The 20,238-nt window shown below is 45.8% G+C and overlaps 1 protein-coding gene across 2 annotated transcripts in view; it reads left to right on the top strand.

Moving 5' to 3' along the window:
* The window catches only part of DECR1 (2,4-dienoyl-CoA reductase 1), an 84,879-nt gene continuing 64,641 nt past the window's right edge, over positions 1–20,238 (top strand). The window contains exons 1-2 of one of the 2 annotated variants that reach the window (XM_089679691.1): positions 49–189; positions 2,540–2,616. Coding sequence is in view for 1 of the 2 variants with exons in the window: in XM_089679690.1 (XP_089535816.1) it covers positions 118–189 (72 nt within the window). In the remaining variant the exon portion in view is untranslated. Of the gene's footprint in view, positions 190–2,539; positions 2,617–20,238 lie in introns of both variants that reach the window. The other variant, XM_089679690.1, reaches the window with a different exon arrangement.

Raw genomic sequence — 20,238 nt, 5'->3', positions numbered from 1 at the left:
TGGTATTGTGTCACGTGATAGAATTACAACGTGATCCCGGGAGAAGTTTTGTGCGAGAACGTCCGTGTGAATAAAGCTGTGTGCCTTTGTATCACCTCTATTCTGAGTAGCTGAGGGATGGCGGCGTTGGTGTCTATGTTGGGCCGGAGGGCTCTCCTGAGGACTGGGGGAGCGGTGTGCGGGATCAGGGTAAGAGTTCCCGCCTGTCTGTAAGCTGAACAACAGGCTGTACGAGAAGAGGCGCTGCACGCTGAGGGCAAACTGTCATGTGACCAGTCCTTGTCCAATAGCCGGACACCTGGAGGTAAATGACAGCTGTCACTGTGCAGGTGCCCCTTGGGGTGAGTTTACATTTAACCACTTGAGCTCCTGAGGATTTACCCCCTTGGCCTGGCCTCTTTTTGCTACTCGGCGCTGCACTAATTCAACTTATAATTGCGCAGTCATGCAATGCTGCACAAAACGAAATTTATGTCCTTTTTTTCACACAAATAGAGCTTTCTTTCGGTGTAATTTGATCAGCTGTGCGCTTTTTATTTTTTACGCTATAAACAAAAAAAGACCAAAAATTTTGAAGAAAAACAATATTTTTTACTTTTCAGCTATAAAAAATATATAGTAAATTCAAAGTTGGTTATAAATTTAGGCCAAAATGTATTCTGCTCCATGTTTTTGGTAAAAAAAATCCCAGTAAGTGTATATTGATTGCTTTATGTGGAAGTTATAGCGTCTACAAACTATGGTATAGATGCTGCAATTTACGCCATTTTTCTGCTATACAGCGCTGCGCTAGTTTAACAGACAATTGCGCGGTCATGCAATACGGTACATAAATGTAATTTACATCCTTTTTTCCCCACAAATTGAGATTTCTTTCGGTGGTATTTGATCGCCTGTGCGGTTTTTATTTTTTGCGCTATAAAAAAAAAGGCTGACAATTTTGAGGACAAAAAAACAATATTTTGGACTTTTTGCTATAAAACATGTCCAGTAAAAAAAAATGCAAAAATCAAATTTAGTCATAAATTTCTGCCAAAATACATTCTGCGACATGTCTTTGCTAAAAAAAAAACCAATATGTGTAAATTAATTGGTTTACGTGAAAGTTATAGCGTTTACAAATGGCGGGAAAGATACTGGGATTTTTAATTTTTTTTATACTAATAATGGCGGCGATCAGGGACTTATGGCGGGACTGCGGCGGACATTTTGACACTGGGGGGGAACTGACTTGGGGTCACTGACATCCCCAGTGATACCAATACAGTGATCAGTGAAAAAAAACCCACTGATACTGTACTAATGTCACTGGGGAGGAAGGGGTTAACATATTTAGAGTTTACTGTGTAAGGGGAGTGTTTTACTAGGGGGCGGGGGTGTGTACTGGACGGGGGGGGGGGGGGGGGGGGGAGCTGATCGGGTGAGAGAAATTCTTCTCTCCCTCTTCAGCTTGTCGGGGAACTGTCACAGAGCAGGCTGTGTGTAAACAATGCAGCTCTGCTCTGTTTCAGTGATAACAGCTCATCGCGGGAAAACGCCCGGTAAAAACCAGCCGTGACCCGGCGGCTGACACCCGCTGCGGGACAGGCTACCTGTTTTGCGGAGGTCCGTTTTAAAACGTCGTTTTGCCTACGAGCGCCGCCCTGCCGCCGTTTATAGGCGGTGGCTGGGCGGCAAGTGGTTAACCACTTCCCTACCTGGCCAGTTCTGACACATCTTTCCTACATGTAAACATCTGATTTTTTTTTTTTTTGCTAGAAAATTACTTAGAATCCCCAAACATTTTATGCAGGTGTACTTCGGTTTACGAATTTAATGCGTTCTCTGGGACATTTTGTATTGTGAAGAATTCATAAACCGAAACTCGGTTTCTCATAGGAATGCATTGAAAACCGATTAATCTGTTCCGGAGGTCAGAAAAATGTTAAAAAAAAAAGGTCGCTATCAATATAGGTCAGTGCCGGTTTTTAAAATCAATTACCGGGGTTTTTTTCTTCGCTATAGCTCAGAATCCGCTGTCGCTTTACCCCCAGCTAAAAAGAAAGCAAGTTTTAGTTTAGTTTATTTCCCTGAGTTAAAAGAAACAAAGTATCTTTTAGCTCCGGGGAAAGTGACAGCTAATTCTCTGAGCTATAGTGAAGAAAAAAAAAGCCGGCAATTGCATTTAAAAATTATACACTTCATATTGCGAAAAAAAAAATCGTAACAAATTTGTAAACCGAGACATTATTTTCAATGGATTTTCATATATATATATATATATATATATATATATGTATGTGTATATATGTATGTATGTGTGTGTATATATATATATATATATTACATAGACACCCTACAGAATAAAATGATGGGTGTTGCAATTTTTTATGTCACACAGTATTTGTGCAGCGGTTTAAAAAAATAATACAGTTTAAAGCGGAACTTCACTCTTTCAGTCAACATTGGCTATTTTTAATCCTTATGCTGCTAAATTTAGTAAACCTAGGCAAATATACTACATTTACTTGTTTTAAAACTGTGTTTTACATTTCTTCAGTTACTTGCTGGTTTCCATGCCTAGGAAAATCTCATACATCCCAGGAGTCTTTCTGAGAGAAGGAGGTGCTTTTTCAGGTAAGCACACCCTCCTGCCTGAGCTGAGGGCAGATGGCTTCCAGATTCCAGGAAGTAAATTCATCTGCCCTTACTTAAGATGGCCATGGCCAGAAATTCTGGAGGGGGGGGGTCAAAGTGATTTTTCAGCAAAATAAAGCATGGGGACATGGATGGATGGAGGAGTTTGTGTTGAATAATACAAATGAATTCAATAGTGTTTTTGATTTGTGCTGCTCAGATGCAGTGTAGTTCCATTTTAAAGCGGTAGTAAACTCAAATACTTTTCCCCTGCAAGGCAATGCCATAATGTGCTAGTATGCATCGCATACTGGCACATTATGGAATACTTGCCGTAGAACGGAGTCCTCCAGCGACACGCTGTCACTGCTGACAGGGCTTCTGTCTTAGCTCGGTCTTTCTTCCGGGTTTGCGAACTCTGGCCACCTGACTGGCTGAACTGCAATAACATCACTCTCTCACACATGCGCACGGGAGTCCCGGCTGCAGCACGGAGCTCTGAAGGAATGGCACAGGTATGCCCAGAGCTTGCACAGGTATGCCCAGATCATGCAGCCTGCAGGTGGTGAATAGGAGAGGCAGCCGAGCAGAGCATAGAGCAACCAAGAAATGCACGGTCCTCTGTGCCGCACAGCCACTTCTCCTATCGAGGCGGCCCCGGCCCACCTGACAAAGGCCCTATGGACAGTTTGGGCCTGCCCAGTATAACCACTGAATCTCAAGGACATCCTTGAGCAGGAAGAAGTTAATGCCAACCCAACTGGATATTGATAGTGCTTGTTAACCTGTTGATGCCAGCGTAACACAAATATGCGCACTCTCAGCACAAAGACTGCGGTGTCACTGAGAGCCCCGGGTCCCGTTCTAACGATCAGGACCCGGGATCTCCGATTCCAGGTCACATGATTGCTGTGATAGCCTCTGATTGGCTATCACAGTAATCAGTCTCTGTACAGCCCAGCCCCCTTGTGGTTTTCTTTTTTTTTCTCTCTCTGTGAATGGAGGGGAGAGATACATTGTATCTCTCTAACTCCTGGCATAGAGGGGAAAAAAAATGTTTGTAAAAAATAAACAAATACATATTAAAAAATAAAAAAAAAATACCTAGATCAAGGTTTGATCTAGTTCAGTGCCAGGGTAAGTGTTTGTTTGGGTCAGGGTCAAAGGTCAGGATTAAAAAAAAAAAAAAATTTGGTGTCAGTGTGTTTTTAGGTAAAAACAATGCAAAACAAAATGTGCACTATTGTTTCTGGGCTGTACTACCGGTACAAATAACATACACATATATTATTATTATACAGGATTTATATAGCGCCAACAGTTTGCTCAGCGCTGTACATTATAGTGGGAGACAGTACACGAGACAGTACAGTAACAATACAATTCAATACACGAGGGGTTCGAGGGCCCTGCTCCTTGGAGCTTACAATCTAGGAATATATATGGTATCGCTGCAATCGTCAAGAGCTGGAAAATTTATTTTGGGTTGTTCTTTGATGGTAGTAACAAGAAACACACAGCTAAATTTAAAAAAAAAAATTTTTTTTACTATTTTTGCCCAGTTTTCCTCTGATAATAAAAAAAATCAGGATATATCCATTACCATTTACCACCAAATGAAAGCCCAATTTGTCCTGAAAAAACAAGGTATAATTCACCTGGATATACAAAATAGTTGTGATGATATGTACGGTTTTACTAACACATGTCAAAGTTGAAAATTTGTTCTTAGGCATTTAGATTTGTTTTACCCTTGGACGTGCAGGGGTTAAAATACACTGGGGGGGGGGGATTCAATAAAGCTGCTGCACCACTTTTCTGGTGTTAATCCCTCTTGTCAGTATGTTGCACCAAACTTAAAAAAAATCTGACACTTTTTGGTTCTGACAGGGACTTGTGTGACAAATTCAGGTCATTCTAAAAAGCCTTCTGTCAGCTGATTCTGGGTCTTAGGAGGGCACAAGTAAGCTCACCCCTGTGACCCACATGAGAAGTATGACAAAAAAAGTTTTGGCTATACTTCTCTTTTAATGCTAGTTCCAATAGAAAGGTGTCAGGACACACGTGCATCACAGTTTGTTGTGTTTGGGGCTGTGTAGCCACAGACCAGTCTGGGTGCCCATGCTGACCGTGTCCGGAGCCAAAACCACCTACAATAGGCACGTGAGCATCAGAACTGGACCATGGAGCAATGGAAGAAAGTGGACCGCTCTGGTTTATCTTGCAACTTGCAGGACTAAAAGGATCTCCTACTGTTGGCTTGGTGCCAGAGACCACGGAATAGCTTCAGAGGTCTAGTGGAGTCCATGCCTCCATGGGTTATCGTGGGTGGTCATAATGTTATGACTGATTGCTAGGGATGCACCGAAAGATCAGCAGTTGAAATGTATCAGCCGAAAATAGTGCGACAGGCATTTTGCCAATAGGCGAAAAAGTGCCAATAATGGCTGCTGAAAACCTGCAATTTTGCCTGTGATTGTACCCGCGATTTTTGTCGCGATTTTAGGGTGTGTGTTTTTTATAGGTCATGTGACTAAAAACATCAAATCACAACACATGTGCGTTTTTGATGGGTTTTCAATGCATTTCAGGCCTTGTTTACACCAATGCAGTTTGTGTTTTGTCCGTTTTGCAGTGCGCTTTGCGTTTTTGCATACACGTTTTTGATGCTTTTTTTGCAGTTTTTTTTTTTTTTTTCTTTTGTTCAACTTGTTGCTGGACAGATTAAAAACACAAAATGCATCAAAAACGCAACACGTTTTTGTTACATTTTCAATGCATTTCAGACCTAGTTCACATCAATGCAGTTTGCGGTTTGTCCGTTTTGCAGTACGTTTTGGAATGCACATTTTTTTGATTGATGCGTTTTTGCATTTTTTTCTTTTCTTTATGGCCAACTTGTTGCTGGGCAGATTAAAAATGCATTAAACACAACACTTGCGTTTTTGCTGCATTTTCAATTCATTTCAGACCTGGTTCACACCAATGCAGTTTTTGTTTTGTCCGTTTTACAGTGCATTTTGTGTTTTGTTTTTTTTTTCCATGCACATTTTTGACACTTTTTTTAAAATGTGTTTTGTGCATAAAAACTAATAAAAAATGCAGCAAAAGCATCTAAAGCCCTACATGCATTTTCTGCAGCGTCTCCATTGAAGTCTGTTGAACCAAAAACGCAACATTTTGCATTTAAAGAACGTCTGACTCTTTCCAGAAAATCCTTTCCAAAAATCCTTTAAAAAAATCATAGATCTGAACATGTCCCATAACAAATATAAAAAATGTGAACACTCCCAACTGTATATACAAACCTTCCCCAAAAGAAAAGAGAAAAACTTGCACCCTTTAAAGTGATATAATATGTGAACTCTTATCTTAACCACACTCTAACTTAATCCTAAAAATGAATTCTTGAATACATCAATAAATGCAAAACATAAATATAGTCCCAAAAATGTCTCTGAAAAATCAAAATGTTCCAATCACTTTCTTTCTACCTTCAAGACACACCTCGTGTAAATATTCAACGTATGATATTCCAGTGATGATGAACCTCGAAAAATATAAACAAAAATAGTGCATTATCTCTTTAACTGTTTGTGCAAAAATAATGTGTCATGCACACTGCAAATCATGTGTCAACAATCGTAAAAGAGAGAGAAGAAAAAAAAAAAAAAGTGTGTGTGTGTGTATATATATATATAATGTATATAGTGTGTGTATATATATATATGTATATATGAGGTATAACACACAAACAATATAGATAAACAAGTTGTCACTCGTGGCAAAAGTAAACTCTCCAAACCACAAAATCGTGTTCTTTACTAAATATGGTAGTGGACTACAAACACTAAAAAATTTACACAATCAACTAAAGTGAAAAAAGAGAAAACTCCAACTTGGTGCAACAATGAATAATTGCCCTATTGAGGTAATATCACACTCTGAGCATAATAGATGGTGGCACCTCCAAACTTCTTAATCTTCCTTTTGGTGTGCTCCCATGTCCAGTCAGTGAACACAGGAGGGCGCCGCTACCTATGGTATATATGGGGAGCTCTCATCTGCCTCTCCTCCAGGCACTCGCTGCTGCTCCAGCCCCGTTATGAACCATAGAGAGCGGGAGTCCCATAGCAAACCATACTAAATGGACTGTAATGCGCTTCTGCAAAAATCCCTACAAAAAAACTTGTTGGTGCGAACCAGACCTCAATGGGGAGGTGAGTGTGTGTGTTGTTGTTTTTTTCTCGCCAAAAATGCGACAAGCTGGATTTTTGACACCGCATGGGAAGCGTAACGGAGCAGTATGAAGATACATTGAATTTAATGGGATGAATTTTTATTGTGCCTTTTCTTCCTTTACTTTTTTTTTCTTTTACTGCAAAAGTTGCTCAGTATAAAAGCAGTTTATTGGCCGTAAGGTGCTGAAAATAAATTCATATTCATTTAAATTCCTGATATTAATTCAAAAGTCGAATATAATATAATTGTATACAAGAAACCTATTTCTAAAACTGTCCATTTCGGTTTTAGGCCAAATGCATCCTGAATATTCATTTTCGTGTACCACTACGATTGCTTTATGTGCTGACTGTAGAGGATTGCCATGTGCAGGTGAAAACATCCTGTTGGACTCCCACACATGGGTTTTGATCTTGGCCCAAACATGCCCAAGTTTTGCCAGACTTCTTCCTGTCTACATGCCCTTGCTCTAATATTGGCTGCTCCTTATTCCTTTGCATCCACTTCTTGATGATGAAAACCGTGGACTACACCTGTTCAATGTGTGTCTGCACAGCTACTCGTAGTCTGCCTGGTGCATGTGGCTGAGAGACTGGGACAGAGTGTTATTTCCCTATAGCAGGAGGTACTCATCTCCTTGTCTACAAAGTTACAGTATATTTCTAAACATCCTGGTATTCCAGGGAATAATACAAGCTTACATCAGCTGCAGCCGTGAACTTGTTATGGATTTTTTGAGCTGGCAAAGGGCTTTCAGATAAAAGCGAGACACACTTTTTTATAGTGTGCTAAAGGTGTGCCCCTTCCCTCCAGCCAGTAGTGGTTTCTGGGCTTTCCCTTTCTCCCTGGGGACCTTGGGAGCCCTGCAAATGGCTGTACCATTTAGAGCAGGAGGTGATTTGGGAACATCTGTTCCCCCCCCATCACCCCCATGCGACAAATGAACCCAGAAGCAACATGTATTTTGCCACTTTTGGGGTTGTATCCTTTCATTCCTTGGCTCCAGTTTTCAAAGCCAGTGTCATATAAAAATGATCACTTTTACTTCGCTGGGAAGGGCCGCCCGCCACCACCACCTGTGCCCTTTCCTGGGCTCACCCCTTCCTTCATGTTCACTCAGCTGTTTTGGATAGTGGGGAGACATAAGAGCCCTAATTTGCCCCCTTGGTATAGCAATAAAGTTTAAATGGGGGGGGGAATAAAGATGTAAATTAAGAAAAATTGTTTTTAAAACACCCCACAGTTGACCCATGCAAATGCAAAAGTGCGTACAGGTCCAGTGGACATATGTATATGATTGCACCACACGTGAGGTATCACTTCAAACTTTAGAATGAGAGGAATAATTCTAGGGCAATAATTAATGATTAACTCTAAAACTGATAACTGTAAAGGGTTTTAAAGAGTTACCTATGAACAGTTTTAGGCCAGCCATAAATGAGTCGAAAACTAAATCAAAAAACAAAAATGGCACATATGATTGTACCTTCATTTGTTTAGTTTTTCTAAAAAAAAAAAAAAAAACTTAAGGTACAGCAGTTTGTCCTCTTAACAGGTGTGTGCAATTTTAAATGTTGATATGTTTGGTATCGATTTACTGGGAGCAATATCATCTTTTATGTTGTACCGAAAAATGGTTATGATATTGTGTTTTGTGTGCACTAAAAATCATATAAGTGTATTTTTTTTCCTGCAAATTTGCATTTGATAAATGGCTGCACTAATATTGTGTGACATAAATAATTGCAACACTCATTTTATTCTCCAGGGCCCCTGCTTTCAGTAAATGTGTAATGTTTGGGGGATCTCAGTAATTTACCAGCCAAAAATGCAGATTTTAACTTGTATGTGAAAATGATCGATTCCGAGCACGGATTAAAGTCACATGGAATAATTTGATACCACCTGTGGAATAGGATTCGTGTGCAGCACAATTTTCTGACCGGTGCTTGTCAGATCCTCACCATCATATGAACACTTTCTTTGCTTTATGACTTTCACAACCGCACTTGTTTAATTGCACTCATTCTAGCGCTTCATTCACTCCTGTGTTATCACTTGTATTTAATATTTTCATATTAATAATATTTTGAGCATTGCACTTTTTTATATATTTTTTTTTTTCAGCGCTGCACCAATTTTTGTTTATGTACATCAACATTGCATTCAATAATGGGCTTCTAATTAATTCCATGTTTTGACAAGTTAAAGAATTGTGCTATTAATACATACATTGATTTACTCCAAAATGCTTTAAAAATGTAAAAACACTTTTTATTAGTATCACCGTAGCACACTTCTACAATATGCTGGTTACCAAGCTCATATGTAAATTTAATTCTTGATTAACAGTGCTGTAAAAGGTGTCTATACACAATCTATAACATAGCAAGTTTAAAAAAAGACAAAAGTTATAACACTAATAGTTCTTGAAGCGCTTGTGAAAAAAAGTGTAGTTTAACTGATGAAGGTCCAGTAATACTGAAACATTCTAATAGAAGAGCCCATTATAGACAGTTATAGATGAAACTTTACATTGTAATTCACAGTATGTTCCATTAGGTGGCAGTGTTGATATGATGTGTAGTTTGGTTTCAAGTACAGTATTTAAAAGGGATTCTGGTGGAAATGTTACATCTTCATAGATGTTAGCCCTGCATTACTCGTATTAACCAGCTGCAGACCGCCCCATGTAGCTTTACTGCTACATAGAATCGCGCGCGTGTGTGTATATATGTGTGTGTGTGTGTGTGTGTGTGTGTGTGTGTGTATATATATATATATGTATGTATATATATATATATATATATATTATGTATATGTCTGTGTGTGAGTCTGCATTTCCGGGAAGGAGGCGTGCGCACCTATCCGCTCAGCTGTGCTGTGATTTGTCACAGCACATGCTGATCACCAGGTACCTGCCAGTGATTGACCGCCGGTGCCCTGTAAACCTCACAGAGCTGTATTCAGTGACAGGGGATCTAGTTTTCATTCCCTACCAAGCAGGGAGTGAAAGCAACTAGATCCCCAGTAAAAGCAGCACACAGTACACACACAAATACTTATTATTATTATTATTATTATTATTATTATTATTACATCGAGTTTATATAGCGCCAAAGGGTTTGCTCAGCGCTGTACAATAGGGGGGACAATACATGGCACAGTACAACAAAAACAGACAGCGTACGAGGGGTAAGAGGGCCCTACTCTTTCAAGCTTACAATCTAGGAGGGAGGGGGTAGTGGAGCAATAGGAAGTGGCTGAGGAGAATGAAGTGGCTGAGGGGGATGAAGTGGTGGGAGGAATGAGGGAGGATGGCCGTTAGGTGAGGGTGGGGTAGGCTTCCCTGAAGAGATGGGTTTTGAGGGAGCGCCTGAATGTGGGGAGGGAAGGCGACAGTCGGATGGATTGGGGCAGTGAGTTCCAGAGGATAGGGGAGGACCTGGAGAAGTCCTGCAGTCGTGCATGGGAGGAGGAGACCAGGGAGCAGGATAGAAGGAGGTCCTGTGAGGAGCGAAGGGTACGGGTAGGGTGGTACTTGGATCAGGTTGGTGAGGTAGTCATGGGCAGTGTTATGAACGGCTTTGTAGGTCAGGATTAGAAGTTTAAATTTGATGCGTTGGGCAATCGGGAGCCGGTGGAGCGGGTGGTGAGGTGGATGAGTCTGGCCGCTGAGTTCAGGATGGTCTGGAGCGGGGAGAGCCTGCACTTGGGTAGGCCAATGAGAAGAGAGTTGCAGTAGTCAAGGCGTGAGATGATGAGTGAGTGTACAAGAAGTTTGGTGGTGTCTGGGGTGAGGAAGGCACGTATCTTGGCAATATTGCGGAGATGGAGCCTGCATGTGTTTGCAAGTGATTTGACATGAGGGAGGAAGGAGAGGTTCGAGTCAAGAATGACGCCAAGGACTTTGGCTTGCGGGGCGGGAATGATAGTGGTGTTGGTGGTGGTGATGGATAGGCTGGGGGGGGGGGGGTGTGGGCAGCGGGAAAGACGAGGAGTTCGGTTTTGGAGAGGTTAAGCTTGAGGAAGTGGAGCGACATCCAGTCTGAGATGTCATTTAGGAGGTGAGTGATGCGGGCGGAGATAGTGGGGGTGAGGAGAGGGGTGGAGAGGTAGATTTGGGTGTCGTCAGCATAGAGGTGATAATTGAAGCCATGGGAGTGTATGAGTGTGCCCAGGGAGGAGGTGTAGATGGAGAAGAGAAGGGGTCCAAGGACAGAGCCTTGGGGGACCCCAACAGAGAGGGGGAGGGAGGGGGAGGTGGTACCATTGTAGGTGACGCTGGAGGAGCGTCGGGATAGGTAGGGTGAGAACCAGGAGAGAGCGGTATCTCTGATGCCAAGGGAGAGTAGTTTATTAAGGAGGAGGGGGTGGTCAACTGTGTCGAAGGCCGCAGAGAGGTCCAGGAGAAGGAGGACAGAGTAATCACCCTTGGCTTTGGCGTTTAGTAGGTCGTTAGTGATTTTGAGGAGGGCAGTTTCAGTGGAGTGTAGGGGACGGAAGCCGGACTGTAATGGGTCAAGGAGGTTATTGTCAATAAGGTGGGCGCTTAGGCGATCGTAGACTATGCGCTCAAGGAGCTTGGAGGTGAGTGGCAGCAGGGAGATGGGTCTGAGGTTGTTGGGGTCCGCGGGATCCAGGGAGGGCTTTTTGAGGATGGGGGTGATATGTGCGTGCTTTAGGGGGGAGGGGAATGCGCCAGTAGAGAGGGAGAGATTGAAGATGTGGGTGAGGGAGTGGATGAGGGAAGAGGGGGGTGACCGGAGGAGTTGAGAGGGGATAGGGTCCAGGGGGCAGGTAGTGAGGCGGGCTTCTGAGAGGACCTTGACGATTTCCTTAGTAGTGATAGGGCTGAGGGAGTGCAGTGCAGGGGGGGTTACGGTGGGCGGGACCTTGGGAGTGGTGGAGGGCAGTGCGGTTGTGAGGGCAGAGGAGGGGGGAGAAGGGGTGACGGGGGTGGGGAGGCTAGGTGGGGAGGTAGATTGCGAGTTGACAATGTCCTTACGGATAGTGTCAATCTTGTTATGGAAATGGGTGGCAATCTCGTGGGCGGTGAGTGAGGTACTGAGTGGAGTAGGGGGGGGAGAGAGCAGGGAGTTGAAGGTGGAGAAGAGTCGGCGAGGGCAGGAGGAGAGGGTGTTGATTAGGTTAACAAAGTAGGCCTGCTTGGCGGCGTGGAGAGAGGAGGTGTAAGTGCGGAAGGCAGATTTGTAGAGGGAGAATGCGTGAGGGGACCTGGTTTTGCGCCACAGTCTCTCCAGTGCGCGACTGCGACGTTTGAGGCGTTTAGTGCTGTCATTCTGCCATGGTTGAAGCGGCCTGGGTTTGATGATGCGTGTGGTTAGTGGTGCCAGAGAGTCTAGGGCAGCTGACAGTGAGTCGTTGTACAAGGTGGTGGCTATGTCAGGACATGACAGTGGGAGGATGCTGTCGTGTAGGCGGTTGGCGGCTGAGTGGAGGGGGGCCGGGTTCAGGTTGCGGAGATTGCAGCTGGTGATGGTTTGGCGTTTTTTGGGGGGGGGAGTTGGGGGAAGGGGAGATGGAGAACGTGATGAGGTGGTGGTCAGAGAGAGGGAAGGGGGTGTTAGAGAACTGGTTGAGGGTACAGAGGTGGGAGAAGACAAGGTCCAGGGTGTTCCCTCCGATGTGGGTGGAGGATTGCGTGTGCTGTGTGAGCGCAAAGGAGGAGGTTAGGTGGAGGAATTGGGAAGTGGCCGGGTTGTTGTCATTGATGGGGATGTTGAAGTCCCCGAGGATGATGGTCGGTAGCTCAGAGGAGAGGAAGAAGGGGAGCCAGGCGGCGAAGTTGTCCAGGAAGTGGGGTATGGACCCAGGAGGTCTGTAGATCACTGCGATCCTTAGGGGGGTGGGTGAGAAGAGTCGGATGCAGTGCGCCTCAAAGGAGGGGAAGGATAGAGAGGGTGGGTTAGGGAGGACCTGGAAGGTGCTCAGCGGTGAAAGGAGCAGGCCGACACCACCACCTCTGCGATCGCTCAGTCTTGGCGAATGGGTCCAGATGAGACCTCCATGGGTGAGTGCCGCAGGGGAAGTGGAGTCGGTGGCCTGTACCCAGGTTTCGGTGACTGCTAGGAGGTTTAGGGAGCGGGAGATGAAGAGGTCGTGGATAGCGGTAAGTTTGTTGCAAACCGAACGAGCATTTAGGAGTGCAACCGAGAGAGGGAGGATAGGTATGGGGAGGAGGGGTACATGTATGAGGTTGAGGGGGTCGCGTTGGCTGGCGTGAGCAGGGGGTGCTCTAGGGGGGGGGGGTGAGGTGGTGAGGGGCCAGGGTTCGGGGAGATGTCTCCAGCTGATATGAGAAGGAGGAGGGTGAGGAAGGTGGCATGGGAACGAGAGGTGTAGGAGCGTGTGGGTCTGGAAGTGGTGGCAAGTGGGTCAGCGGGGAAGTGGAGAAGCAGGTGGAGGTGGTGGGTGCCGTAATGGGGAGAGGGGAGAAGCGAGGGGGCGATATAGAGCTGCTTAGTGGGGGTGGGCGGGTAGAGGGAGGCGGTTTTAAGGATGGAGGAGAGGAGGAGGAGGAGGAGGAGCGCGGGCGGCATGTTGGGGTGAGCGGGGTGCTGGAAAGGTCAGGGGGGTGAAGGGGTGCTGGTCAGGGATGGCAAAGCGAAGTGTCCGAAACGCCATGGGAGGTGAGGGGGTGCAAGTTCGGGATGGTGAAGCAGAGCGTCTGAAGCGCTGTGGAGGAGACTATTGAGTTCTTCTGGGAGGGGAGAGGGAGAGTGGAGGGCAGCAAGGATAGCAGCTGGTTGGTAGTAGTCTGCGGGTGAAGTAGGTTGGTGTCCGTGGCATGTCATCAGTGGGTGCGGTGGTTCGTTGAGCGGAGGGGTCGTAGGGCACGACGTCTGGGGTGCAGTAGGCGCGGCATCTGGTGATGCTGGCGGCTTGGAGACCGGAGAAGTTGAGGCCAGGTGTTGAAGGCTTGGCGTCGGGAGGCGCTGATGGTGCTGAAGAGCCCGACGTCGGGAGGAGTGGAAGGGTCGTCATCAGGAGGTGGTATGGATCGACGTCTGGAGGTGGAGTAGGCTAGGCGTTGGCATCTGTAGTAGGCTCAGCGTCCGTGAATGAAGTGAGCCGGCGCAGGCGGATGTTGAGGGCCAGGCGCTGAGGACTCGGCGTCGGGAGGCGCTGATGGTGCTGAAGGGCCCGGCATCAGGTGGTGTATGAAGGGACCGGCGTTAGGCGGTGTAGAGGGGCCGTTGGCAGGAGGTGGTGAGGACCGACGTCTGGAGGTGGAGTGGGTTAGTCGCAGTCTGGCTCAGCATCCGTGGGTGAGGTGAGCAGCGCAGGTGGATGTTGTGGGCCAGCGACTGGGGGTGCTGGGGGCCCTGCGTCGGTGGGAGCGGTAAGGCCGCGTGGTAGGCTTGGCTCCGCCGAATTGGATAGGGTTTGGGCAGTTCAGTGGTAGGTGCCCCAAAGGGGAGGCTTACCCTCTCGGTGCAGGTAGCGGAGGTGCGGCGGCGTCCTGGAAAGGTCCCTGGTCTGGGGCAGGGTGCAGGGCAGCCCGCAGGGTGCTGGGAGGCCCAAAGCAGTTCCCAAGCAGGATCGCTGGGTGCGGGCCGCTGGGTGTTGGATGCTGGGTGCCCCGAGGTGGCGGCAGGGTGCCAGCGGCTGGACGCGGGCGATCTGGGGTGGTCCCTGAGCTAGCAGGGAGGGCTCCAGGGAGACCGTGAGGCCGTGCCGGTTCCTGGTGGTCCAGGGTAGTCAACGAGGACCCAGGGCTGATGGGGAGGGCCCTGGGCAGGCAGGCAGGTTGGTGGGACCCAGTGGGCAGAGCGGAGACGGTCCGGGCGGATGTCCGGCGATGCCGTCCGGTCGCGGCTGAGCCGCGGCAAAAATTGAGGCCGCGGCTTCAGGTGTGCGGGTAGGCCGCGATTCCCGGAGCTCCAGGAAAAGGTCCAGAAGCCTTCCCTGGTGGGCGGGCGGGGTCGGGAGTGTCTTAGGGGCCCCGCTGGGGTCCGCTGCCGCCCGGATGGCAGCGGATTGGGGCTAGGAGCGCAGGAGCTCCTAACGCATGTCTGCTCCTGCCACCATCTTGAAACTTTTACTTGTTAGGCACATCTGAAACCCCTTGATTGCCCTAGATGTTAACCCCTTCCTGCCCGCTGTCATTAGTACACTGACAGTGCATATTACCTATTAGCACTGATCACTGTAATAATGGTACTGGTGATGTCAGTGGCAGTTAGTTCCCACAAAGTGTTGGATAGGCCTCCGCACTATCGCAGTTCCGTTATAAGTCACTGATCACCGCCATTACTAGTATAGGAAAAAAAAAAACCTTTCACACAATCCAATCAATATGCACTTACTGGGATTTATTAAGAGATTTGATTATTTTTTTATTAATGGAGTATGTTTTATAGCATGAAGGGGGGTAAATCTTCCAGAAAGCAAGTGATTAAAAAGAAACAAAAGTGCTTTTGCTTTTAGACTTTCTAATTTTACACCTAGTGATTTGTCCAATAACACACTTTCCTGTCTTAGGGTGTCTTCACTCTGAATGGAGGAGCAACAGAGACACCATTGGACAACAGCATTGTTTGTCTGGGGAGAGGGGAGAGTTAGAAGCACTAGCAGATTTAGATTGATTTGACTCGCAAATTAAACTTGAACTTTAGCTAACACTTTATAAGCCGTCACAACAACCATTTTTTGTTGTTGTGGTTTTTTTCTTTTTAACCTTTTGGGATAAAGGTTTTACATAAATGAAGGCAGGTAAACTCCATCCATGACTGGTCTCGGGAATGACAGGGACTGCTTGTCGTCGTCATTATCATCATCATTATTATTATTATTATTAGTAATAGTATTATAGAATTACTGTGCAAATGATTTAGACAGGTGTGAAGAAATGCTGTAAAGTAAGAATTCTTTCAACAATATATATTGTTTATTTTTATCAATGTGCAAAGTGAGCAAACAGAAGAAAAATCAAAATCAAATCAAACCAATATTTGGTGTGACTACCCTTTGGCTTCAAACCAGCATAAATTCTGGTCAAAGATATTGTGTTTTTTTTTCTCAAAATCAGCGGTCCCTTTTTTTTTTTATAGCGCAAAAAATAAAAACCGCACAAGTGATCAAATACCACCAAAGCTTACTTTCCTTCGATATTGGAAGGTGTCCAGCAGTGCCATCAGCACAGAACTGGTGGAAACCAGTGGGACCCAGGTACACCATCTACTGTCCAGTGAACTCTGGTCAGAAGTGGTCTTCATGGAAGAAGTGTGACTCAACTATGCATGAAAACATAGGAACTGGGGTGCAGAAAAATGGCAGCAGTTGCTCTGGACCGATGAGTGAAAATTTGAAATATTTAGCTATAGCAGAAGGCAGTTTGTTCGCCAAAGGGCTGGAGAGCAATACATTGAGTGTCTGTCTGCAGACAACAGTGAAGCAGGTTCCTTGCAAGCCTGGGGCTGCATTTCTGCAAATGGAATTGGAGATTTACTGGCAGACTTGACCTAGAACTGAATGCTGCAACCATAGTTGGAGCGTTATAGTTAGATTAGGTTATATATGTAAATCTTCATATTTTAACATTTTTGTGATTTATACAAGGTAAGCCACATCTCACCAATGCAATGCTAGCTTTTGGCCTAAAGAATTAAAATAAGTTGGCTTCCCAGAAGAGTTATTTTGTGTCTCTATAAGCTTTGTGTTATTAAGCTGAATGAGGAGTCCATTATGTTAGATGCCTCTACTGTCTGATTCACTTACTTTTCTATCTGTTTGAAAGTCCTATCTCACTTTGCAGCACATCGGTCCTTCAACATTATATGAGAGTGATTGTAGTTATCACTTCAAAGACATCAAATTACTAACAAACATTTCCCTAAGCAAAATGTAAAAGTTTAATTAAACGCTTCATTGACTTAGATACATTCAGAGACTCACCTTGCTGTGGAGGTTTATTCTGAATTCATCTTGCTTGCCTTTTAATTATGAGGCTAATATATATTTTATGAGGAACTTTGTTCTCAGTATAAAACTAAAATTGGTGTCTCAAAGCTAAACCATCTTTAAAATGTTTGTTTATGGAGGTCACAGTAGATAGACTTCGGGGGTCTGTGTACCAAAAGATCTGGGCCACCATTCTGCCATCTGTAAGGCGTGTTTTCCCACACAGAAATATGCTGAATAGATGATTTGGTGAACTGGAGAAACTAGCAGAGGCGTCCCAGGTTCCTTATAGACCCGAGGCACCCCTAGCCACTTGGATTCAAGTGCTGTGGGGCTACTAGCATACCAGGGCAAAAAGTAAATGAGGCAGTCTTTTGTCCCCCATAGCATTCCCACTGTCACTTTTCTCTTTTCTGCCTTCCTTCCCTCTTGGTCTCAAAGCAGAGCTCCAGGCTCAAATACTGGAGCTGCTGACTTACCTGTACAGGAATCCAGTGATCTCCTCATGCGAGCCGATTCTTCAGTTGGCTTCGGGTGCGGGTGTTGGCATCTTCAGTAAGGGAAACTGGAAGTGAGGCTTTGTGGCTTCACAGACTGTTTCCTACTGGACATGTGCGAAGCACACTGCACTTTGTGAGTGGTCCTACAGTCTTCTGGGACCTTGAAAGTGTCCCAAAAGTCTGAGGGCTAAGGAGGGGGCTGAACTTCCTTGTCAGAGATCGCTGCAGCATATCTGACTGGAAGTGGGAGCGGGTACCTGTGAAAACCAGTGGCAGTGGAGGGTGGGGTGGGGAGGAAAACAAATGAAACTTCCCCTTTTTGGGTGAAGTTCCACTTTAAGGTGAGAATTCACAACCCAACTGCTCCTTTTTTCTTTTTTCTTGACTTTAACAGGTACCTGCTCTGGTCGGATCGCCGACAATCCGAGCGAAAGTTCAGCCCCCTTCCTTCCCCCTGCAGCCTTCTTGGATAAATCACAGTTCCTAGAATGCTGTGGGACCATGCACATTAAGTAGCCAGCTGTGAAGCCGAAAGCAGTCATGGCTGGCTACCCACAGTTATTATGCTGGCGTCCGGGACCAAAGCGTGGTGAAGAAGCCAGCCGGGTGAGTACAGCCCTGGATCGTGGGACAGGTGAGTGTCTGTTTATTAAAAGTCAGCAGCTGCAGTTTTTGCAGCTGCTGACTTTTAATCTTTCATAAGATAACTGAAGAACAGCTTCATTTCCCCCTCCGCCCCCCCCCCCCCCCCCCTTTCCTGTGCTTTTTTTTTTTTTTTTTTTTTTTTTTGATTTTCTGCACCAATCCAAAGAACCCAGGCTCATAAATGATTCCTTGCAATGCCTATTCTTCCACCATCTACATCCTGCATACAGTGCATAGAAGTTGACATAAACTTGGGAATGCCTTTTACTGGCCAAAAAATTTACCTCTGTGGATTATACCAGGGTGTGATATATATATATATATTTTTTTCTATGGATAAATGTATTGGTCTACAATAATCCTAACTGTAGATTCATACATTCATGACTTGGCCAAAAATTAGGATCACACAAACCAAAGTTTAGAAATTGCTAATGTGTTGTCTAGAGCAGGACTTAAAATTTCAAGTCCTGAGCTACTAGCCAGGCCTTAGAGTTACTTGCACCAACAAACACACACAGACATGTACAGACAAACACAGAGACACATGTATACACACATAGGCACGTACAGACACGCATACACACAGATCCATGTACATACACAGAAATACACACACACGTACACATCGACACGCACACATGTGCGTACACACACACACACGTGCGTACACACACAGACACATGTACAAACACACAGACACATGTACAATTGTACATACACACACAGACACACAAACACACACATGTACACCCCCCCCCACATAAAAAGTTGCAGTACTTCGTTGTTCACTCACAGATCTGAGTACTGCACCCTAGGGGGAGGCAGAGAGCATAGCACACACTCCTTGCTTTGCTTTCACTGTGCTCAGCTATTGAGCAGTCTGACGGCTCCCAGTGCCAATGACAGATCCGGCCTGAGCTCCGAGGCTGCTCAGCAAGACGGCCCTAGGGGGCACACTCGCCCCCACCATAATTTCCACTCGCCATTGGCGAGCAGGCGAGTGGAAATTTCAAGCCCTGGTCTAGAGAACCATTATCTAGAGGAATTACTGCAAAGGAGACATAGAGCACTTAAGTCTCGTTCACACGGGCGTACTTGAGCGTACAGCAGTGTGAGGTCCATGTTTTGCCTGCAGAGGTGTTCTGTACATGCTTGTTTAGGCAGTGCTATTCACATCTCTTGGGATGCAGGGACTACCTGGACATAGCCGCTGATCCCAATTTGACGTCCAAGTGCATCTCCCCCAAACACAGACCGTTTGAGTTCAGGGACGTTTACATGCACCCAAGCAACTGAATATACATCCCCTTTGTGACCTGTTACAATGTTGCAATCATAATACTGTGGGAACATACCTGTAGTGGACTGGATAGTGCTCTCTCTATCTAGGCAAAAACACTTCACTGGGCTTGAAAGACTCCATTTTAATGATCAGATCGAGAGAGATTTTTCGATAAATTCCGGGGCGTATCTACCACAAGGCAAAGAAGGTGTTTGTCTAGGGCAGCATTTTGCAGGGGGGCAGCGCTGCCCCTAGGCAGAAGGGACACACAAGCCGAGCTGATGCCCCCAAAAAAGGCCAACACAGCACTGCTATACTCAGACAGTAATCAAGTATTGGTGTCCCGTACGTCAGAGACTCATTTTTGCTTGTTCTACCACTGGTGTTACTACTCCCTGGTTGCTAGGACTGCCTGGTGGCTAGCAACCAATGATCTTCCATAACCTAAAGCAGAGCAAGCCTGAGGCCTCTGCATTCAGAGCAGAGGAAGATTTTGCTTCCTCTTCCTCAGCTCCTAATGGTTAGCACTGCCCACCTCCTCCAGCATCTGTGGCAGCATTGCTCAGAGGGAAGGGAACTGGATTTGAGTCTTTGAGGTGTGGCCAGGCAACGGGGATGGAACAATATGTGTCATGACTGAGGGAGCCAGGCAGAGACATATACAGAAAGGATAGCAGATGAGCTGACAGCAGAGGACAGATTACACCCTCATAGGGATGTGAGGAGAGGTCACATCCTTAGATTTCAGGGGTTCATGCTGGGACTTGTAGTCCTTCACTTTTGAGGGATGTGACCTCCCCCCCCCCCCCCCCCGTTCCTTCCCAACTAGTAAAGAGCTACAGGTCCCAGCATGAACCCGTGAGATCTAAGGGGTCACATCCTTAGATTGCAGGGGTACATGCTAGGGCTTGTAGTCCTTTAATTTGGGGGGGGGGTCACATCCTTAGATCTCAGGGGTTCATGCTGTGCCTTGTCTGCACTGCTTTTGTTTTAGTTCCTGGAGGCCATGGTGGTACAAGTCTC

This window comes from Staurois parvus, unplaced genomic scaffold (assembly GCF_062004578.1).
Source record: "Staurois parvus isolate SC_StPar_1 unplaced genomic scaffold, SC_StPar_1.0 ptg000230l, whole genome shotgun sequence".
Lineage (NCBI taxonomy): Eukaryota > Metazoa > Chordata > Amphibia > Anura > Ranidae > Staurois > Staurois parvus.
Note: the sequence above shows the minus strand (reverse complement) of the source record. Positions and strands in the feature narration are given on the sequence as shown.